Consider the following 23,702-nt stretch of genomic DNA (forward strand, 5'->3'; position numbering starts at 1 on the left):
ATTTGGGAGCTGAAATTTCAGGTTTGAGGGGATTCGTTTTACAAGTTATCTGGATATCTTTATAGAAGAATAGAATGTTCAACCAGATGACAAGCCTCTGGGATACAAGGTCAAAAATATAAAATAATTACGAGAAGGGTGTGGATGCTGACATTGTGTTAGTATGCACTTTAATGTTTACGTTATGACTGACAACAGGGCTGAGTACATTTCAGAAAAAGGCTTGAGGCAAAATGAATTCATTAAATTCCTTGTATGCAAAAATCAGCATCAAGTTATCTACACAAAAACTTTTAAATGTATTTTAGAATAACCCTGTTTATTTGTCTGCCGCAGTCCAAAGATGTGTCATTTTATCGGACACTTGATAGTTAGAGATGCGAGTTGTTTTCCGTGATGTAGCCCGGTGATTAATTACAGGGATCTATCTCCCTCCCTGTGTTTCCTAGAATAGCTTTGAGCCCCCCGTTCAGCTCGAATAGGAATATGTTCGTATGAATTTCACTCTTCACATTCTTAATACAGCAAATCACAGTGAAGCCCAAAGCACGGGTTTCTGAATATTTACCTGAAAGCTTGAGGTTAATGACATCTTTTACAACAACAACATCTGACACGTTTGGTCACAATTACTCTCAATCACACAATCCAATCATATCACCAATCTAAATATTATCAGCATCCAAGAACACGTTCACAGCGTTGTTTACTCAGACTTGGACCTAAACCTGATTGACTAATGGTGAATAAACTATTAATGAAGCCCAGCCTACAGGGTTACTTTGTTGCACAGCACAGTAATACCACTAGGTGGCGCCACAAACCACTGGACCACCAATGTCATAACATTGCATGTAGTCGTCATCATTGACTGCCACGAGTAAACTGACCGCAGCACGACATTGATGGGGAGGTAGAAAATGTACCCTTCCGCAAGGTTTGGCGGAAAAATATGCAATCTCAACAAAATAATCTCGGGTCGTCGTGAAATTCACGCTTTGTACGATGAGTGACAGACAACGCGCATGAATTGAAAGCCACGTTACGCGCATTTATTCGGTCGCTTAGCCGACGAGGATCAGTGCGACAACGTCAGCTCGGTGGCTAACGCTGACAAACCGTTAGCTCTTTATAGTCGATGCGAGAACGATGGAAGAGGACGGAGCCTCGCTGGTAAATCAGTAAACAATGAGCAGGATTTAAAGTCCTCTGACGATCACCGACACACAACGCGACTCTTACCCATGGTGTCCAGCGAACACTGGCATATCAGGGGTGGGAGTCTCGGGGCGGAGGTACAGACTGTGATGAAGTCCTCCGGTCCGGGCTGAACGTTAACTGTAACGCTGTGATGGGCGACTCGAGTCCCGTCGGATCTTCTTTCGCCTCGCGGACCGGTCGGCGTGCGCGTGTATCCCTCCGCCTGCGGTAGATGTGCTGAGGCTGGAGCAGCCACCATTTTGCATGTCCAGTGTGTTCCTCCCTCCATTGCTAATAGAGACGATTCCAGTTATTTCTCTGGCATCATTACGGCTAGTAAGTATACTCCGATAATAACACATCGGCGTGAATGTGCGAGAACGGCTCTCCGTGTGGCGGATGGTCGGTGGTGTTTTTTTGGGGGATTGTTTGTACGTTGACAACTCTCTGAATCGAGGAGGAAGTCTTAGCGGGGCTGCGCCTGTCAGCGGCTAGCTTAGCATGGTTAGCACGGTTTTTTTTTTTGGTTTTTTTTTTTATAGCTGCAGCCTCGCTCACTACCTGCTCGGGATGTGAAGCTCAATATGTCCGCGTTCAACTAAGTCGTAGTTATCGTGAACAACTCGTAACGCCTCGTTAATAATCCGCACGTCTCCAGACGGACGGTCAGGTCCTCGATAATCCCAAATGCCTGAAGAAGGCCTGAACTGCATCATGTCACTGATCAATCGGCGAACCGGAGTCAGGTGTGTCGGCCTCTGGCTTCATCTGAACTGGATTGTGTAACGCTGCCGATGTTAAACCTTCGGGATTTCACGGAACAAAGGTGAAGGTGAAGCTGCTGTCAAACTTAACACGTTGTCCTTTCTGTCGAAGAGACCGGACTCGGGTTAGCTCGCGGTTAGCTGTCTTGTCGGGAGAGGTGTTGATTGTCCCTTTTATACGAGTGGTGTTAACGTGTGTGTGTGTGTGTGAGACGTGCAGCTGCGCGCTTCGGTAGTGATCCGAGTCTTTCCAAACATTTGGAGGTATTTGTAAACATTTCAGCCGTAAATCAACGTCGCGTTTGAATTCCCGAAGAGCTAACCGACAGCTAGCTCAGTGCGCTGAGGACGTGGACTCGATTCCGCTCTTAAGTTTCGTAAAATAAGTTCCTTGGTGCTGAAGTGGTCTGAATCGAGAAGGTAACGCTTAGATACGCGCTTTTTTTTAAAAATTTATTTAAATTTATTTATTTATTTTTTTTATAAAGAATGAAGTCGTCTGAGGAGCGCTTGTTAAATATAACAATTTGCAGGTATGTTCAGGAAGTCAGCTGCAAAGTAGGAAGTGAGCAAACGAGTGTGACGCGCAATACGGGTGGTTACTGTACACATTTGTCATCCTGGTGTTTCGCTGCCAGACTCCTTCCCTGTGCTATCGGTCGACCACACTAACACACACACAGGTGCTGCTCGTTGCGGGTGAAGCGAGCTCTCGTTACTTGTGCGTCCTACTAAAAGCTCGCTTGCATATCTGATGCCAACAGACCAGAAACCGCCGAGGTCGACTACAAGTAGTGTATTAACGATGACGTTCACATTTGGCTTGAAGAAGAGCTTGCGAGGTGTTTGGACCCAACTGCAGCGACACCTTTGATGATCTAATGGTGAAGTCGCTTTAACAAATTTGCACGATGCTACGCACACCTAAATATCCCACTATCGATATACTTTCCCCCTCGGATTGAAGCTTTATCCAGCCCCTACTGGATCTGTCATGGAGGACTTCACACCACGTTATGTCACTGGACTTTTCTAATCTATTTTTGTTTTTGTTTTTGTTTTTGTTTGTACTGTCCGTTCCAAGTGACTTCAGTTTACTATTACTGTTGTTGGCGGTAGGTATATGTGGAATATTTTAGACGTGTAATTTTAAAACATCACGAGTTATTTTTACCTGCAGTGACGGGATATCATCTGACTTGAAGTCAATATCATCTGTTTGCTGGCTGTGAGCAGAGTCACTGTCCTGATAACACATTTGACTTGGTAACTAGTCGGTCTCCAAGATTTTGTTGTTGTTCTATTGCGTCACAGTAACAGCAGTCCCACAAAAGTCAGTGGAGGAGAAAAGACTGTAAGAGTCAGCATTAGCGGATATTTTACAGTCGTTGTGTTGGTTTCTTTGTAAGCTTTTACTGGCAACTAGTTTGCAACCTGAAAAAGCCAAATCAATAGCTGTTTACCTTTACTGACCAACATCTTGGAAGTTAATTGATGGCGATGGCTTGGGTTAAAGACAAAGAACCATTGTTTTCACACAGCTAGTTCTTCATTGGACCTTTATTATCCCACCATCAGCAACTGGCAAGCCTCTACAGTTAAAATTTAGCTCGGTAATGGCTTCTCTGCCGTCACTACTGGATACGAGGCTTTGAACGTCTACTTCAAGGTATTTCCCATGCAGTTAACAGTATGTTCAACAGACTGAGAATTTAGATGTAGTAGACTTTGGTGGTAGAAGGAAAGTGTGGTGGCAGCAAACGGTGTCGTATTCAATTCATGTTTGCACATGAACAAAACAATCTGAAATCTAAAAAAAACCCTAAAGATGTGAGGAGAGAACATATGAAAGACTGGTCATTACATTACATTTCATTTAGCGGACGCTTTTATCCAAAGCGACTTACAATAAGTGCATTTCAACCATGAGGGTACAAAACCCAGAACAACAAGAATCAAGAAAATACAATTTATTCAAGAAAGCCAAACTACAAAGTGCTATCAGTAAGTGCCATTTTAAGCGCTACTAAAGTTTTACTGTTCAAGGTAAAGTCGGAAGAGGTGTGTTTTTAGTTTGGGGTCATCGTAATTTGACTATCAAATAGATTTCCTCTCCAGAGCTGCAGGACTCAACATTTAAATGTGTGTGTTGGAAATAGGTTATAAATGTTGTAAAACACGTAGGAGCTGGAATGATACAGATTTGATGTAATTTTTCCTCTTATCTTCTGTTCTGTTGTTACTCATGTTTGCTATTTAGTGTTGTGTATTTATGTGGTATTGTCAGTTATTTGTAGCTAGGCAGAGCTGATCACTGCTGATCAAAGAAGGACTGGAGTGGTTTGCTCTGACCGTATTTAATTCAGCACATCTGAGGACTTGGAGGAAATAAAGAGACAAAATGCAGTGCAATGCTTTTCCCCAGTGGTAAATCTGCATATGTTTAATTGAGCTGCCTTGATCTTTCTGTCTTGTTTAACTGAGCAACTATTTTCCAACAAAGAAGATAGCAGTGGGTCTTCCATCTGGGACTTCAATGCCAAACCATACAGTCCTCATGGTATTTAGTAATCTGATGTGAAGCCACTTTTAAATGGGGCTTCATCTCTAGATACTTGTAGCATCTCCGAGTCGACAGGTTGGTTGCTCCCTGTGGTAAATGGGAGGTGTGGCATGCTTCTTACTTGGTGCTGGTTGTTAGGCCCCGAGAGCTAATCCAGGCTGGCTCTCATAATCTCCAGAGGAAACACTTGTTATGAACATTTGACAGTGCACGCAAAAAATGTGCCTATAGAAGAATGACGTGTGTGAATGAAACACGGCATCTGTGTCAGGATGGCTTTTCTGGGCTTCACTTTGCATGATTCCTCTTCACTTGTTGGTGATGGTTGTTTGTTGTCACCTTAGCTTTTTTTTTTCAGGTCATAATAATAGTGTTTGTTAGGTTGTTACGGGTTTGGAGAAATTTCGAGGTTTGAGGTGGTCAATGCTCAGAGATGCTAAAAATCAGAAGCTTTTTTTGTCATTGTCTGGTGCACCTCAGAGGAGCTCTGCTCTTTCCTTTTGTGACACACTATGCTTTTCTGTTAATTATTTTTCTTTCGTTTGGCGCAGGGTGTGGACCTCCACCTTTTGTCATTGTCACACTAGGTCTTTACACCCTCACGTATACTGAGTCATTTTGTCAGACATAATATAAAAATAATCTGAATGGGCTGTAATGACTGTCCTGTGTGGTCACCACTGTAATCTGTTATATAGATAAATATTTAATAGAAAATTGATTTGGAAGTAATTCCAAATAAAGGTGTTTCTCCAACTATAGAAGATGCTCGTTTCCCCCACCTGGTCGTCTCTCAGCCATCTATGTTGTTTTTGTCTTTTGAGATGAAATTACTGTTTTTAAAAGGCATTAAAAAGTAATGACAGTTATGGACAAAAAAAAAACGATGTTGTATTTGGATTGTAGAAGAATGTGCTGTTGTACTCCAACTGCAAGAATGAGGAACTGAAATTTAATCACCTCTCAGCAGAGGCTGGATTTACCTTCTTTAATGTGTACTATTTGATTATAAGCACAGCAAGAGAAGGGGAGCTATGATTTATGGAGCCCAACACTAGGACCTTTCAGCTCAGGTAATTTAAATGGTGTTAAGACAGACGGTAGATCTCTGGCTTTATTAAAGTGTGGCCTGTCTTGACCTCCCTCCTCATTCCTCTTTGATCACAGTGAATTTTCCACAAACCACCACCTCAGTCAACAAAGGATGTCCTCATTCCCTCTGTCTGGATCGTTATTTCTCTCAGGAGACTGAGGCATCATTTCAATGAATTTCTTTTGATCATGTCTGTGATATTTAGTGATAAGAAATGCGACCATTTCTTCTGTAGCATCATCCAAAATATTGCATCATCCACAAAATACATGTCTAAAATCAAAGGGAGCCAGATATGTCGAAGGCGCATTTAAAGTTGCTGTTGGGTCATTTGGCTCATTTGTCACAGTCACGTTAATCTATAAATGCTCAGGCAACCTTTGGAATATGTCATGTGGGAACAGGAGCCAATTAACCAATTTATGAGCTAGTAAGATTTCCATAAGGCTTATGGCACGACTGTAGGGAGAACAACAGCAGCAACATTGCTGCATCAAACAAATGCTTCCAATACATTTTATGCATTTAATAGTTTAGCATCCCCAGTTACAACTATTTTTGGCTTTACACCAACTGCCACCTGTATGTGCCATTGAAAACCGTAGGGGAAAAAAAATCTGCAGACCAATAAAAAGCTTCTAATCTCTGCTTTGAAAGTATTCCTCAGATACTTCGCACGACAGCAATCCAGCTGGAGAGATGAATTTGCACTTGAGTATATAATTAATATGAAAAACACATGATCTCAAAATTCACAGCTCTTTTTCCGTGACGTAGTGATTATCTAGTCTGTTTGGTTGTGATGATCGAAATCCTTTCTCTTACTTGGATAATGCAACCGAGGACAGACTATAACTTCTTACCCTCTTTGGATGCGAGTCAGTTAAGCCTGTAGACGTTCTTTTATAAAGTACCAATCGATGCAGTCTCACATTTACAAGAAATACATTATTCATGAGAAAAGTTGTGAATCAACAATGTCAGCCAGTAGTTTATCACATGCCATGTTTTTAAGGTCTCTGTCTCGTCTGTCTAAGTGCAGTGTGTTCCTGTCTACCAAACATCCATCTCAACACTGCGTAGTTAGATGGAGAAAATGGATTTGCTCGACAAGTAATTACCATCGTTTCTGTTGCTGTAGCAGCTTAATTATGTACTGCATGCTGCCAGATAAAAAGTCTCCAGGAAATGGGAGTAAAAACGCACCTCTTTCTAAATTAGGAACTTTGTATTTCAATTTTACAATTCAAATTAAGATTATTGTATCAAAATGTACACTGCTTTCTTAAATATAACACCTGACAACTTGAATGGCTGGATTTACATTCACAGGTAATATATACTGTAATGTTTGGCCCTAAATTTTCTTAGTTAAAATATATTAAAAATGATAATGTATTTCCTTAAATGAAACCATTAGTGGTAAATTCATTTATTTCGTCAGAATACAACTGTCAGAACTCACATTTGCTCTAACCTGACAGATTCTGCCTTGCATATTGAATTGGGCTGGCCCACTCCCACATTTCTGATGGTTGTCATAGCATTTTGTGCCGTGGTGATCATGAAAACCTGTTCAATTAAGATACTGTACAAGCTGATACAGAGGGGAATGGCTCTCAAGAGATTTTACAACATGCCCAAAGAGACGTGCATATAGAAGCAGTGTCTTTCTGCTAAGTAAAAAGGATTTGTCCATATAAAATATATTTTCTTGTCGTATTCATATTAAATTCAAGCCCTTTGTCCTGCTTCATTGAAGAGTTTGTTCATCATAATGAGCATTATAACAACCTGCTTTGCCTCCTGCCATGAGCCTATGTCCCCTGTTTTTAAGAAACAAGTTTTTGTGCCCGTTAGATCAGTTTTTTTTATGTTGCTTTTTGGGTAATTGGCACATATAAACACAAGAGAATTTATTCTCACAACTAAGTATGCACTTGTTATAAATATTTAAACCTCTTCCTGAGGCTCAAAGCTTGTCTGCTCTGAGAAGCTTCTCTGAGAGGGAATTGAATTGAACCTGTCATTCCTTTTTCTTTTTCTTTTTTTTCTTTTTTTTCTTTTTTTTTAACCTCAGCGAATAGTCAGGTATTTTCCTCATCAGTCAAAACTTCAGCATACCATTGGCTCATTGTATTATTATTATTTTTACTAAGTGTTGGTCTGTCTGCTAAAAAACACAAAAATACTTTCCCCCCTCTTACCCTGAGGTAAAACAAGGCTGGTATAGTTTCACCATGTGCTTTTATATGAGCAGTCCCAATCCGGTTATTGGAAGAAAGCCAGTTAAGGCCCCGAATCTGTGAGAATGTGTTTAAAGGCGCTGCTATCACTTGGTAACTGTAAAAGCTACATTTGCAGCTGCAAGTGCAGCAGGTCAGCAATTAAATGTCTTCCCCACCCACTACCATAATCCTGAACAAAGGCTGACGTGTAATCGTGATTTTATTTTTCCTCCAACTTTCTTCATTAGAAGAGTAGCTTTTCTGTTTTGCTGTGATATAGTCTAGTGCCAGCTCCAAGGACTCGGGTGCCAACCAGTTTCTTTTGTTTCTGTTTTTTTCCAGAGAATGCCAGCTCCGATCAGACTGCGGGAGCTGATCCGGACTATCCGGACAGCACGGACCCAGGCAGAGGAGCGAGAGATGATCCAGAAAGAGTGTGCTGCTATCCGCTCGTCCTTTAGAGAGGAAGACAATACATACCGTTGCCGAAATGTGGCAAAACTACTTTATATGCACATGTTGGGCTACCCGGCGCACTTTGGGCAGGTATGTTTGATAATGCCAGGAGAATGAGAATGTGTAGAATAAGCTACTCAGATTTCTAGTGATGCTGTTACAAAGCTCATAATCCTGAAAAGATTGGTGACACGATGACTTGCTTTTTTTTTAGCTGGAGTGTCTGAAGCTGATTGCATCCCAGAAGTTCACTGACAAACGAATAGGTTATTTGGGAGCCATGCTGCTGTTGGACGAGAGGCAGGATGTCCACCTACTAATGACAAATTGCATTAAGAAGTAAGTGGAGGCGAGATGAGGTTAATACATCTATTATTCAGCTCTTAAGCCAAACTCCCTTACCTGCTACTGAAAACGCTTGTTCTCACCTGCAATAGACATTTTTCTTGTTCCTTGCTAAATCCTTCCTCTTCATATGTCCCCCTGTGTATTACAGCATTCAGAGTTGTTCCTTGTATGTATGCTTCTTTCTTTCCACCGCTGATATGACTCTCTTTCTCCCACACCAGCGATTTGAATCACAGCACACAATACGTCCAGGGCCTGGCCTTGTGCACTTTAGGCTGCATGGGTTCTTCAGAAATGTGTCGTGACCTGGCAGGGGAGGTAGAGAAGCTGCTCAAAACATCCAACTCCTACTTGAGGAAAAAAGTAAGCTCCACTGTTCTCATGTATATTTGAATACCTGGTTGACTGTTGGGGATGAAAAGTAGGCATGTATGTGTGCTGACCACTTACCCTTAACACTCAGAAGTGAAATGTGTTAAAGGTGGGTTCAAGGTGTCTTATTTAAATATTTGTCGACAGGCAGCGTTGTGTGCAGTTCACGTCATCAGGAAGGTCCCAGAACTCATGGAAATGTTCCTTCCAGCCACAAAAAACCTGCTGAGCGAGAAGAACCACGGTAAGTGTTAACGGTTTGTCAGGATTCAGTTGCTGGCTCGTGGGGAAGGGTGCTTGTCCTACACTAATGCAGACTCGGTCCTATTTCCTGCCACTCAGTGCTTTGCTTGGAGCAGCTGGGCAGCTGAAGGTCCTTTTTGTGGCGTCCTTTGCAGAGGAGAGTGGAATTAATGAGTCTGTCATAAACTCCAGGGCTTGTGCGCCCCTACATATGGGGGATATGCCAAAGTGCTTAAATAACTTGATCTTCTTTGACATTGTGTGGCAATTCAATAGGGACCATTTCAGATAAAGTAGTATAAAGATACATTTATTTGGATGCTGTTTTGATGTATCATTATTGTCCGCACCACATGGAGCACCATGTGTGAATGGACGATAGTGTGGTTATAAGATACATAAATATGCACCAAACCTGGTCAGGAATTGTTCATGTGAACTTGCAGATGCAAATTTGTAATTATGCATATCATAAATAAGCCATATATCCCAATCTTGTATAATGTATTTTCACTTATAAACCCCCAGCCTAGTTAATTATGTCAACATGTTATCTCATTCTTTTTCCCTCAAACTTCAACATTTATTTTTAGAATATGACATATTTTAGTAGAATTAGAGCTCAATAACCACTGCTTTCCCTTGCCGTCCCTTGTAACACTAATCACGCCACTAGGAAACGATTCAATTTATGCTGCTGTCACCTGATGTCCATGACAGTCAATCATGTTTATTTTAATGCATATTTTTTGATGTCTGATTTAGGCTTTTGTGTGAATGGTAAGCTTGGACACTGGTACAAAAAATAAGCATCTACTGCATATTGGTGAACGGCCTGTAATGTACGTAAATCACATTTTAATCGCAGCATGGTCTGCAAATACCGTGTGCAAGAAAACGCAGGATCATCCAGCAAAAAAAAGTTGAACCTGGCTTAAATTTTGCCGCAACGTAACACCGCATAAATAAAATGCACTGTCAAATGCATACAAGTGCACATTACTGTGAGCTTACAATATAATGCAGACGGGTAATTGTACTGTTTACCTCACAGATGTCAGACATTAGTATACTGTGCAGAATTTGGCTGTAATAAGCCCTCCAACAAGGTGTTTGTTTTATTTACATTTTTTTAAATTTGACTTTGAGCTGTTGTAGGTGCGAGTGTCCGATAACAAGGGGTTGATGCAAAGAGCAGAACAACTCTTGCAGACATATTCATTCAAAGCAAATAGTCTTTACTTTGTCTTTCCCCTAGGTGTTCTCCACACATCAGTTGTCCTCCTCACTGAGATGTGTGAAAGAAGTCCTGACATGCTGGCCCACTTCAGAAAGGTACAAACAGAGTCTCCCACCTGAAGGAGCTTACAGGATTTACTTATGCATTTGTCTTAAGCTCACGTCACATTTCATTCTCCCTTTGCGTACACATTTCCTTTGGTTATAGCTAAGCTAGACAAACATGTTAAGCTGTTTGAGGTTTGGATTGCGCTGCAGGTTTCCTCTACATTCAAAGTATGTCTTAGTCTTTTATCTCCTACCGCTGTCTTTTCCTCTTGTATTTCAACTGCTGCTGTACCTCTCCCTCTCTAGGTGTATAAAACTATGTCAGAAGCACCACTCCTCATGCTCATGATCTGAACATTATTTTAAGCTCTCTGAAAGTGAATGATTTCCAGTTTCCCCCCCCTAACATCTACCTCATATTTTTTCTGTCATTTGTCTTTGTTACAATTCCTGCATTGTGTTAGAATGAGAAGGTAAGAGTGCATTCTGATCTCATAGCTGGTGCATGCTGTAAATAGTAATCACTCCTCACAGTCACCTCAGACGTAACCAGATTTGTGTTGAGTAATGTCATGTGTTTTAATTTTGAGTTTTAATTTCTTTAACTTGTACAGTGATCATCACTAAGTCAGTGTTTTAAATATTACAAATGAGTTTTTTGGTCCATTTGTCAGATACATTTCTCACTATTGTTTTGAATGTCATTATTCGCTGAATATGCAACTCATTTGATCACTGTCTATTTAAAAGCAGTCAGGTGGGTGGGTGTGTTTTCACATGATTGCTACAGGTGTTGTCACCAGGAACGGATGCTTGCCACTATCTCTGTGTCACTGAGAGGGAAGCTTATTTATGATGTCAGTAGCTACCTTAGCTTGTATAATGGTGACGTGGTGGGTTTCAGCCTTGAGAAACCGATAAAGAGTTTGGCAAAAGTAGCACCAGGATGTCATTTTAAGAAGAAGGAGTTCAAAGGTTTAGATTTCATTTTTTTAGTTTAATATCCCACCCTGGCATTCATCCTGTAAAATGATCTGGTCTGGAACATGTGCAGTCTGGTGAAACAGAGCTGGGAAGTATGCTGAAAACAAAACTAGGACAATAAGCCTTCTAACAACTCCAGACAACTCTTTTTATTTACATGCTACAGGTCGTTAATACGTAAGCTAGTCACCATTACATTGAAGAATGTCCAACAAGTGGGTTAGCATGTTCCCTACTGCTATTCTTTGTGTTATTTCGACTAAACATCTCCCAGACCTATCACTCTACTGGGTGCAAAGTGTAGAAATCAAAACCCAATCCTCTAATTTAATGCTTGATAAGGCGGCAAACTGTTTCCTAAAATGTTGATGTGTTCCTTTAAGGCTAAATTTTGACAGCTGGTTTAAGAAGGGAAAGAGAGATAGAAATAATGTAGAATTAATTATCATTTGAATTTTTGTTGTTGTTGGCATTAAATTAAACACTAATTTTATACATCTGAATATTAAGCCATATCAAGAAATGACAGAAGTGTGTGTGCAGATCTTTTTACCTCAAACCCAAATGTTCTAACCTATTATTTTTACAATCAAGGTTTTGATTTCACTACCTCGAACAATTTAGTTATCTATGTTTTAACCATATTGCTCCAATAAACAAGAACACCTTTGCACTTCATGAATTTGGCTGGCTGCCACTGTCAATGAAAAATTATAAAATTTACAAGTGAATGAAAAACAATGTTATCTAAATGTTGATGGGAAAAAGTAGGAACTTTGAGAGCCACACAAAATAGTGAGACACCTCTTCTTTTCTCTTCTGTTGTGATCTTTTTGTAGCTGGTTCCACAGTTGGTGAGAATCCTGAAGAACCTAATAATGTCTGGATACTCTCCTGAGCATGATGTGTCAGGCATAAGCGACCCTTTCCTGCAGGTAAATTTCCCTCTTCATGCAAGTACTCCCTACTGGAAGTGCAGCTCTTGATTTGGTGTGATGCATGGGCTGTTCCTAACCATTAGGAAACATAATCAGATTTTGTGATGTGGGTACAGCATTTGTTGTTTTATTAAGACAAATAACAAATTGAAAGACAATATTTAAAGCTGTTTTACATATATAAACTGCTAAAAGTCTCCTCACCTTATGGATATCTTTTTTTTTTTTTTTTTTTTTTTTAACTGGGAGCTAACAGTCAGATTAACAAACAATTGAAGCATGCAATCCCACACATACAGCTAGAGTAGGTAATGCTGTGCCTGTAGAAAAAGAAGCAAAATAGCAGCAGCAAGCAATTAGTGGGGCAACAGAAACCTGAATTTTCTCTGTGGTAAATAAAATTCATCACATCTGTCGAGTAAGCTGACAGGACCTGACTGTTGTTTTTAATCTTTAGGTGCGGATATTGAGACTACTGCGGATTTTAGGCAAGAGTGATGACGACTCCAGTGAAGCAATGAACGACATTCTTGCACAGGTTAGAATTTAAATATGATCATTGCTCATACTCAAGAGCTCATTGACTAAGTTCGATTCTGACTAATTCATTGTGCATATACTTGCAGGTTGCAACAAACACCGAGACAAGTAAAAATGTAGGCAATGCAATTCTGTACGAGACTGTTCTGACTATAATGGACATCAAGTCTGAAAGTGGACTGAGGGTGAGTTCATTTAATCAAAGAAAAACAATTTGATAGGAGAATTTTAGTATTTTTTATCTTACCTAAATGCCCTTCTTATTACAGGTCTTGGCCATTAACATACTAGGTCGCTTCCTTCTTAACAATGACAAAAATATAAGGTAATTGATTCACCTACTTTACTTGATCTTGCAATCATAGAGAAATCCAAAATGTTATTGATTCCTGATGGTATTTCTGAATTAAACTCACTATTCCAGATACGTGGCTTTAACATCTCTACTAAAGACGGTACAAACAGACCACAATGCAGTGCAGAGACATCGGAGCACCATTGTGGATTGTTTAAAGGACCTGGATGTGTCCATCAAGAGGTGATGCACATTGCTCTCATAACTTAAACGGCAGTTTTACCCGTCTCGTTATTTAGCCTGGTTGTTTCTGACCTTTGTCTACTTTTCATTGCTGTGTAGACGTGCAATGGAACTGAGCTTTGCCCTGGTGAATGGCAACAACATCAGAGGCATGATGAAAGAGCTGCTGTACTTCCTGGACTCCTGTGACCCAGAATTCAAAGCAGACTGTGCATCAGGAGTCTTTCTAGCTGCAGAGAAGTATGGCACCGACACACAGACTTCACAACACGTTACTGCTGTGGTCGACTACATTGTAGTAATTTAATAACACTTCCTGTCGACTGTGTCATGTGTAAGGTTGTAAAAGATTTTAGGTTTTAATTTTCCTTCTTGCTTCTTTTGTACTTCACACACACGGATGGTTTGGGTTGAAAGAATTCGATAACTGTAGAGCTACTAAATGTCAGCTATGGCTGTGAAGAATGAGTAAAATCCACCTGTAGTGTTGCAATATACAGTCGGTACACAATGTACTCTGACATGTATCAGGAGTTGGACAGTTTGTGGTTCCAAATGTGATGGCTGCCATTTACATGCTGAATGATGATAAAATGAGTGATCCATCGTCTGACAGACAATGTTGACACCATTTATTTTCTGACAGCATTGGTCTCCTGGCTGTATAGTGTGACTTGACATGTTTACATTTTCAGTTCTGTGCTCGGACTAATCAATATATTCTGTGTTACAGATATGCCCCTTCGAAAAGATGGCACATAGACACCATTATGAGAGTCCTGACAACAGTATGTATATTACAAAAATACTCAAGAGCCTAAAAGGTCTTTTATTATTTATATTTGATGTTATCATTAGTAAAACCTGTATTACTTTGAGTACTTCAAACAAATAAGATCAAGTAGCATCTACATCACTACAAATCTACAAATACAGATTTAAAATTAATTTGCATTTCTCGATGACATCTGTGCTCATCTTTACAGGCAGGGAGCTACGTGCGAGACGATTCTGTTCCCAACCTCATCCAGCTCATCACCAACAGTGTGGAGATGCACGCCTATACAGTGCAGAGACTGTACAAAGCGCTGCTGGATGACATCTCCCAGGTGAGGGCAGCTCTGCTTTTGGTCACGATTAGATTTGGGATGTCTTCTTCTTTGAAGCATAGACTTAAAGAATGTGTTATTTAATGCACATTAATAGTGGCTGAGAGCTTGACTTGTATTTCTCTGTTCTGTAGCAACCTCTAGTGCAGGTAGCGTCCTGGTGCATAGGAGAGTACGGGGACCTGCTGGTGTCCGGGCAGTGTGAGGAGGAGGAACCCATCCAGGTACACCAAGCCACAAATCCCAACCGAACACACTCTCTCTCTCTCTCTCTCTCTCTCTCTCTCTCTCTCTCTCTCTCTCTCTCTCTTGGAGAAGAGCACACAAACCTAAGAGAAACGGTACAACATCATATATTGTTTTTTTTTTCTCTTCCTTGTGGAATAAGGTGACGGAGGATGAAGTTCTGGATGTGTTGGAAGGACTCCTGGTGTCCAACCTGTCAACACCTGTGACCCGGGGTTATTCCCTTACTGCCATCATGAAGCTGTCTACGCGCTTTACCAGTGTAAAGTAAGAAATGACCCTTTACACCTAACCTACCACCTCAAACCCCTGCCATCCTTTAAACTGTTTGTCTTTGAAAATGTTTTGCTGATAGATGATAAACAACATTGTTTTTATCGAAAGAAAGAATAACTTCCCGAGACAATTAATAATGTAAATCTTTTTTAATAACAGTACACTAGATGAAAAAAAGAGGGCATTACTATAAGTTTGACATAATGGTGGTCATGTAGTCTCACTGTTACAATGTCCAAACCTTGACACTGATACAAAGGAGTGCCCATTTGACTTGTTCCCATCACATGGTGGAGTTGAAGCTGGGCACAGGTTTAGTTCAAATTTAGTTACAAGGATGCAGGCAATATGTTAATAATATTTGGCTAAACCTGCCTTATTTTACTCACTTGTGTTCCATTGTATGTAAGCATATTTGAAAAAAACAAGCATTGCAAATATGCTGAAGTTCATTACCCATAAACCTCTCATCGCTAATCTCTAACATTTAAAATTTTGTTTTAGCCGAATCAAGAAGGTGGTTTCCATATATGGCAGTAGCATCGACGTGGAGCTTCAGCAGAGAGCTGTGGAGTACAACGCGCTTTTCAAGAAATACGACCACATGAGGTGAAAAGGCTTTCCTTTCTACCAGCAAATATCTGTCACAATCTCACTGTACCTGTCGGTGGATTTAGAAAGTGGTTGAATTTGGTCCATCTTTTGTCCTTGCTTGTTTCTTGACAATAGGCCAGCTCTCCTTGAGCGAATGCCCATTATGGAGAAAAGTTCCAGTAATGGCCCCACGGAGATTGTACAGACAAATGGGGAGACGGAGCCCTCTGTTATGGAACCAAAACATCCACCACCTGTCACCCAGCCAACCAACCAGGTAGGCGTTGGTTTATTCACTGTACTAAGAGGAACATCCGGGTCTTGAATTAAGTAGAAAGAGAACCCGTTACCAGAATACTTTTTCACACCATTAGATCTTGTTGTTGAAAGTGGACTTAAGTTGTCTTTGACAGGATACTGCAGATTTGTATTACATGTTTGAAAAGGAAACTTCTGCATTTACGTCTATTATTAATAATAATAATTTTTATATTTGTAGTATATTTTTGTCATTTAATATGGTACACATGCAATATGTATTTGCTGTATATACTGCAGGTACTTTATCATGTGTACGTGTTGTCTTTTGTTTCCCAGGCTAATGATTTGTTAGACTTGCTGGGTGGTAATGATGTGGTGCCGGTGATCCAGACCACGATGCCCACCAAGCCCGCCTCAGCTGGAGGAGAGCTACTTGATCTGCTGGGTGACCTCTCGCTAAGTGGTAGGGTGCTATGTTTAGAGCTCTTTTATGTTCTAGAGCTGTTTAACTTCCATCTCATAAAAAAATGGCCAAACATTTAATTAGTTAACTATTCTTCAAAGTGTGGTTCAAAAGGAACTTGTGTGAATGCCGACTATAACGATGGTTAACATGTTGAAAACAGTATCCCAAGAATGCTACAATCATCTGAAGCTCATTAAAAGTGACGCATCAACATTTCTGCAATGTTCAGAGATACGTAGAAAAAGTAAATTGTATATGTTGTCATGGTGTGTCCGTGTCCTCTCAAACCCTGGTGTGTTGCTGCCTCCTTCCCAGGCGGCCCAGCCCCTGCTCCTGCTCCCTCAGTGCCCACTTCCCAACCCTCTTTCCTCTTGGATGGCCTCTCCTCACAGCCCCTGTTTAATGACATTGCAGCTGCAGGTGAGAGTCTGTTGCTGCTCTTCACCATCCACTTCCACGTAGTTTGTGAAATTGTCCTCATGTATTTGGCTGTATTTTCTTAGATGACCCACGCAGTCAAAATCACATCTCTAAGTATCTTGATTATCTGCTCCCTTGACATCTCTATATAGCTATTCCTCCTATGACGGCCTACAACAAGAACGGTCTGAAAATAGACTTCACATTTGAGAGAGCCAACCCCAACCCAAACATCGCAGTCATCACCATCCACGCATCCAACTCAACAGAGGCAGACATGACCGACTTTGTTTTTCAGGCTGCAGTACCAAAGGTAAGCAGTTGCAATCTGACTAATATTACATGACAACGATGTAAAACAACCCTATGCAGAACAGTGTTCATGACGAATGTAGTTTTACAATGTGATAGGTCTACACTTTTCCACAGGTTTTCCACGGCAGATTTTGTAATGTCATGTTTGGAGAACCTACATGAATGTTGTAAATATTGGATCTGTAACATGAAAACACTGTGAACCTCTAAGCCTGCCAGTGTTAGTGGAAATGATTCATTAGTAGAACAATAACATTAGTGGTATACTATTTTTCTATTATCTGCAGTACATTTAACTAGTTTTGTTATTTGTATTTTGTTGGAGGAATGCTTTGATCAGGTGAAATCACATGATCCATTAAACTATTGTATTATTTTTGCTTTAAAAAAAAGAAGTTTTTTACGGAAGTCTCCTGCTGTAAGACACGATGGTTCATTAATTCTGCATGAGAAATGTGCAGTTTTTAATGTTCTAATGTTCTTGTCAGTCAACTTGGCAATAAGAACAATATACCTAAAGTGTCACCACCGCCTGTCCTTTCTGTTGTCTGAACCTAAGATTATGTGGGTTTAGATGACACGAAGTTATAAGGCATTCAAAAATACTCTTAAAGCCGTTTTAAGGAACTTAGTGATGAAAATGTCAGTTAACTTTGAACTGGCTGTTACAGGCCTCCAGGATTCACCGTGAATGTTCCCATCCTGAGTCTGTATTTATGACAGAAAAATCAGTAACAAACACGTGTGTTGTGGAGATCTGGCAGCCACAATGAGTCAAGCAATGAAAACACCTGCGCACCTCCACCTTTTTTCCAATCAATTTATCTAATGAATAAATATGAAAAGTGCAGGTGAGTCATGAAACAAACATCCAACAGTTGCGGTTAGTCCCTGACCAATGAGAGCGTCCCTATTTTAAACCGCTTTAATGACCCCATTTATCCATGGGCGTCATTAAATTTTCATCTAACATAGTGTCTCCTATCTGTTTGTCAGACGTTCCAGCTGCAGCTCCTCTCCCCGAGCAGTAACGTTGTCCCAGCACTCAACCAGGGAACTGTAACACAGGTCATCAGAGTCCTCAACCCACAGAAGGTGAGTTTGTCCTTCACAAGTTCTATTTAATCACTTTGTTGTCTTTTTTTTTTTTTCACTCTGGACACACATTTAAGACCTATGTGATCTTAAAAGACTTGTAAAAAATGTCCTCTTTTATAAACACAATCATCCTGACAAAATTTCAGCAACAGCTACGAATGAGGATCAAGCTGACGTACACCCACAAAGGCTCGGCTGTGCAAGACCTGTCTGAGGTTAATAACTTCCCCCCTCAGTCCTGGCAGTGATGAGCCGCCCGTGTTGCTCTTAAAAGCCCCACCAAGGGAACTATGAAAACGATTTTCCTTTCACCTCCCACCTTTCTTCCAACGGATCCCCCTGTGACGTCACTGCAGACCGCTGCCCTCAAGTTGCATGGGAAGCAGCAGATTATTGAACACAGGAGAAAATTACAGATGTTACGAAGACCCTATTGACTATCGACATCACAAGAATAATTGGGGAAAACATATCAATCGATGAACTCTTTCTTTCCTTTCTGAATTGGTTTCCACTATCTCTTTGCTTACTATTTTTCACATACACCCGCTGCCCAGCACCATAACCACCCACAAAAGCACATATGCACACCATCCACTGTGGTACACTTTACCTCTCAGGTCACTGTAGAGGAAAAAGTGTTGCCAGCCACGAGCACTGCAGTAACCTTAGTTTTATTTAAAAATGCAGTTGAAACACGTTGCTCCCTTGATATTCATGATTGGCTTTGCATCCAGACTTTTTTATATGAACCTTCAGTCCCACGATGGCAGCAGAAAAAGCTTTGAAAGGTCTATTCAGTGCAGTCATAAACTTGTCGGATAACCCCGTCCTTGACCCTACACCTCACGAGTGATATAACTTACCAGAGTTGTATTCATTTTTGAATTACATTAATTTGCTTAAAGCATGTTTGAGCATCGTTAGGATCACAGTCACACCTGGACTTGAGCTCGAAGGGGATTTTCTGGTTTTGGATGTAGGCCTCTTTATCCTATGTTTCTATAGGAAGTTGTCTACTTTTGTTTTGTCACAATGATAAGAACATAAACAGATCCAGGACGCCCACTTTGACCAGCAGTGGCTATTTCAGATTTTTCCCACAGCTCTCATCTCATCTCCACTCAAGCGACAGCTGTTAGCTCTGTATAATAAACTCAACGGTTAATTGCTTTGCATAGTTTGAGGATGTTCATTCATTAGAATGGAAATAATCCTGACATCTATCTGAAAACAAGTTAATTGCATTTGTGTTCTGCGTTCTAAACTTTTCCTGCATCTGTGTCCTCAGTCTGGCTTGCAGTTACATCTCAGATTTGTTTAACCTGGTTGAACTTGGTCACCATGCACATACATGTAAAATAAGCTCGTTATGAATGTAGTTACATGCACTGAATGCTTTTTTTCCCCCCTTAATTCTTCCTCTTCATGTCTTCTTTGATGGGGACGCTCATCTTATTGGCACTATTTTTTGTGAGAGTATGTTTTATTTCTGCAGTAATTTGACTTAATTTATGCCTGATATCAAAGTGATGTGCCTTTCTGACTTAGCTAGATAAAAGCCCCTGAACTATTGAGTTCTGTATGAGCTTCGTTTGTAAGTCTGCTTGTGTGATGATCGTGTTGTCCATCTGAGGGAAGTGATGGTCCTGGTGGATTTGAATTGGTATATCACTTCATTTAATTTCACTTTTTTTTTTTTTTTCTTTCTTTTTTTTTCCTTCTAATGAGTTAATAATCAGTCACCCACTAATACTGACCCATATGGTTGTCCACAGCAATGTCTATTAGTCTTAGTTTGGACAAAAACTAAAAGAATCCTGACTGTTTCTTTACAGTGTGGCAGATTTTCCATTTAGAAAAAAACTGTTGGATGATTTTGATGACAAATCCTTAAAACAAAGCAAATCTCCAAGAAAATGGCAGCTAATAGATGTAAACTTTTCACAAGCTGGCGTCAAGGTTTCAAGTGTTTTTTCACAAACGTACAAACATCAATTAACCCCCCCCCCCCTCTCCCTCCCCCTCCACCAAAATTAACAAGTGTTGAGATGTGAGTGGATCACTTGGTGAATACTGACTGAAACAGGTTGTTCACCTGTGACTGTTTGATGATTTGAGTTTGATTTCTTTGCTCTCGTCTTCTCCAAATCAGAATTCTGACCATGCTGTCGGGGACGGTAACCTTAATACCTCACAATGTTCTCTCTTTCTGTTAACTTTCAGTGGCAGTAGATTGACAGCTTTGTTTTTAGTCATGAATTGCAATCAAGGGGAGCCTCCATAAGAGAAACTAACAGTAGTCTCAGTAGTACTTAACCACCTCGGCAGCCCAGCAGCGCTGTGCAGAGATCCTCAGATGTTCAATCAGGCTGTATAATTATTTTCACTATGCTTCATTATCTTCTAACTTCTGTGACCAAATCAGAGAGACTATTAGCTTTGGAAATATTTTTGAGCTATGATATGTGTATATGGAGAAAATGATTTCAGTTTAACGTTCTTTTTTTTTTTTTTTTCTGTTGTTGACAAATGCTATATTGGCTTTTTTTCTGTACATATTGAGGGCTTTTACAATTTTGTCTCTTGTACTATCTTTCATCCTTTTTTTAGATACCATTTTCTAAAAATTCCAATTATTCACAATGTATATTGTCTAAATAGACCTAGTCGTCATCAGTCGATTCAGACTTCCCTGTATCATCACTCATTCATTGTAAAAGATATATGATCTGCTGCCTGTACATTGTATATAGTTGTAAAACAAACGAACGCTGATCAGATTAAATAAAACCCACATGAAGACTTAAAAGATTAGCTAGAAAGTATAATTGTATGCATATATGTACAAAAAAAAAAGAATCTTAAAAGGATGCAATTGAGCTGCATTTGATTTCGTATTTGTCATGCTCCATTCATGATCGGATGTGTCATCTTTACTTCTTTTACAAAGATAGTCGGTGAGTCAGAGGGCTACTTGGTGGGGGTCCTTTGGATGTTGAAATAAGGGTTGAATCTGTCTTAACAGATGTTGTCTGAATGATGTACTGTACTACTGAGAAACCTGAGCGCCGTGCTGCACAGCGGCAGAAGTGGCACTTTGCTTCATCTGCTTCCCTGCCCCTCAAACGCCTCATGTATCCATGCCCTCCTCTGAAGAGGAGCAGCTTACTTTGACAAGATGCAGCTCTTCTATCTGGCCTTACGTGCACTCTTTGACAATTCACATCTATTAAACTCTCTTCAACCTGCAAATTGTTCTGTGAGATGATGGTTTTGGTGTGTTCTCTCTCTTGGTTGTCTGATCTTTTTGTCTGCCATGAAGCACCTTCCTAAAATCATCATATCTCAAACAACTACTCGCACCACACTGGAAGCTTTTTAAACTCATTGTGGTTTAGTTTTCCCCTCATGGCCAATAGGTTTAAATTGGAACACTTTTGTTTTTTCAGGAAATGAGCTGATAGATTTTGTTTGTGCTGTGTCCCTGGCTTTGAACAATACATCGCATTCTTTTGGTTTCCTTTTTTTCTTTTGGTCCCTTATCGCTGAGTCTCCAAAATGAAAGGTGATGCTGTAACACGCATGTAAGACTTGATTTGAGCTCTTACTATTTTAAATCCACCTTTACTTAGCTGTACTTGGCTGTTACTTGGCAGGATATGATGGATGAAGGCAACGGATTCGTTTCTTTTCTGTTGCCGCCTTACATAATTTTGTGTTTTTACCAGTACTGAGAAAAAAACCTGGGAAAAAGCCTGTGCTTCAAACTAAAAACCACAAGGGGGAGCGGTGCAAAATGGAAGGCTGACGGGATGGGAAAGGAAGTTTCATACATCTATTCCTGAATGTTTTTGTTTGTGTTGTTTGTATTGTCTTATTCAACCAGTATGTACCCCTGTTAATCACATCAGATCATTTCTTTCAATGATACATGAAATGTACAAATGGAAATGAACCCAACAGAAGTGCTTTGGACACTGTAACCTGAAAGGAAGAAAAGAAACGGAAACAAATACTCATCAGTAGACTGTGTGTGTGTGTGTGTGTGTGTGTGTGTGTGTGTGTGTGTGTGCGTCTGTGTGCGTGTGCGCGCGCTTGCGTGCGTACATGTTGGAGAGAGCTGGTAGTCACGCTCGAGGGAGCGTGATGATGTGCAACATGTCTTTTACCTACACAGGACATGATTTTTGTGGCTGCGATTTGAACTTTCAGCTTCTGAGCTGCATGTGAAAACCAGTGTAAATAATGTCATTTCTACTCCAGACCTGAGACTCTTTTTGAAACGCAAGAAAAGTTCAAATGATAAAATCTGTCGCACCACCTTCATGGGTCAGTACTAACATGTACAATTAAAGTTGTTCAGATAGTGCTCACAATGCTGTTAATGTTTTTAAGAGGGTGATGGAAATGCACATCTGTCATTTGGATTGATTGGATAGTTGATTTTTGTTTTTTTGTTGGGGTGAATTCAGGGTGTAAAGGGCTTGGAAGAGCATTAAAAAAAACCACCATGTTCACTTTTCCTGTTGAAGAATAATAATAATAAAATAAAGGAATACACTGTATTTTGGAAGTAAAATCTGTAACCCCATCTCCCAAGACCTGACTGAAAACAAAATGGTATCTTGATGTGTTGGGTGAAGGCATGTGGTTCACTTTTTCCAGTCGAATTTGACACGTTGAACTGTATCCCAGTTCCATGGCTTCAAGGTGAGTGTGAATGTCAGACTGAAGATATGAAAGGATGAATTAAGATGAGAAGTTGTAAACTATTAAATGGGATATTTTCAATTTATGCTGTGTATTCTTGTCTTTGGGTTGGAGAAAATGATCAAGCAAATAAAAAGGCAAATAAAAATCTAATTGAACAATGGTACTTTCTTTTCTTGGTTTGGGGTGGGGTGTTTGGTCTGCTGAAAACGAATGCTCCACATCGGGATGAATAATAAGAACATATATGTTGAGAAATTATATTCATTTGTCAACTGACAGATTTTGGCTTCATACCAAAGTGGCCAGCCCAGTTATCATTATGAGATTTCATAGACCATAAGGACAGTGTTGCAAACTCACGAAGAGCACTGCTCAAAGTTATTTGGATTTTTTTACATGATTATTATTTTTTTGACTCATTGAAATAGCAGAATTTCACAGGTTCAGTTACCTACATGAACCAGAAATGAGTTATTCCTCAATTGACAGAATATTAACTATATTATATATGATACTGCAAAAAAGAGCCTATAATAACAGAGGATTTTGTTCATATTATCCACCCCTAGCTCAACTGATTTTATTAGATTATTTGTTCATTAGTGTATGGGATGACGTCAGTTATCCCTGTATTTTCATTTACTTTG

General features: G+C 40.1%; 2 protein-coding genes across 7 annotated transcripts in view; one reads left to right on the top strand and one right to left on the bottom strand.

Annotated features, from left to right (window-relative positions):
• znf821 (zinc finger protein 821) overlaps positions 1 to 1,489 on the bottom strand; it is an 18,092-nt gene extending 16,603 nt beyond the window's left edge. For both annotated transcript variants that reach the window (XM_069173873.1, XM_069173872.1), the window contains exon 1: positions 1,243 to 1,489. In XM_069173873.1, the coding sequence (XP_069029974.1) occupies positions 1,243 to 1,489 (247 nt within the window). The remainder of the gene's footprint in view (positions 1 to 1,242) is intronic.
• On the top strand, positions 901 to 23,137 carry ap1g1 (adaptor related protein complex 1 subunit gamma 1). 5 transcript variants are annotated; one of them, XM_069173869.1, is made up of 23 exons: positions 901 to 1,173; positions 8,191 to 8,394; positions 8,519 to 8,643; positions 8,874 to 9,015; positions 9,172 to 9,268; positions 10,526 to 10,602; positions 12,378 to 12,473; positions 12,934 to 13,014; positions 13,103 to 13,201; positions 13,286 to 13,341; positions 13,441 to 13,554; positions 13,654 to 13,794; positions 14,288 to 14,342; positions 14,541 to 14,663; positions 14,798 to 14,887; positions 15,052 to 15,176; positions 15,690 to 15,794; positions 15,915 to 16,056; positions 16,377 to 16,503; positions 16,822 to 16,926; positions 17,079 to 17,239; positions 18,238 to 18,336; positions 18,486 to 23,137. In XM_069173869.1, exons 1-23 carry the CDS (start codon positions 1,150 to 1,152, stop codon positions 18,585 to 18,587), a joined length of 2,490 nt encoding a protein of 829 aa, XP_069029970.1. In that variant the 5' UTR covers positions 901 to 1,149; the 3' UTR covers positions 18,588 to 23,137. The 5 variants fall into 5 exon arrangements, with proteins under 5 accessions (XP_069029970.1, XP_069029969.1, XP_069029972.1 ...); XM_069173868.1 differs by lacking the exon at positions 901 to 1,173 and adding an exon at positions 1,452 to 1,536; XM_069173871.1 differs by lacking the exon at positions 901 to 1,173 and adding an exon at positions 1,934 to 2,026.
• The last annotated feature ends 565 nt before the right edge of the window (positions 23,138 to 23,702 follow it).

This window comes from Embiotoca jacksoni, unplaced genomic scaffold (assembly GCF_022577435.1).
Source record: "Embiotoca jacksoni isolate LCO1_2020_lvr unplaced genomic scaffold, fEmbJac1.0.p SCAF_6, whole genome shotgun sequence".
In the NCBI taxonomy this organism is placed as follows: domain Eukaryota; kingdom Metazoa; phylum Chordata; class Actinopteri; family Embiotocidae; genus Embiotoca; species Embiotoca jacksoni.

Coding starts and splice junctions, on each gene's coding strand:
- ap1g1 (XM_069173867.1), top strand. CDS start 2,981: ATGTCACTGGACTTTTCTAATCTATTTTTGTTTTTGTTTTTGTTTTTG. Junction 14,343..14,540: donor TTATGAGAGTCCTGACAACA/GTATGTATATTA, acceptor TCATCTTTACAG/GCAGGGAGCTACGTGCGAGA. Junction 18,337..18,485: donor GAGTCCTCAACCCACAGAAG/GTGAGTTTGTCC, acceptor ACAAAATTTCAG/CAACAGCTACGAATGAGGAT.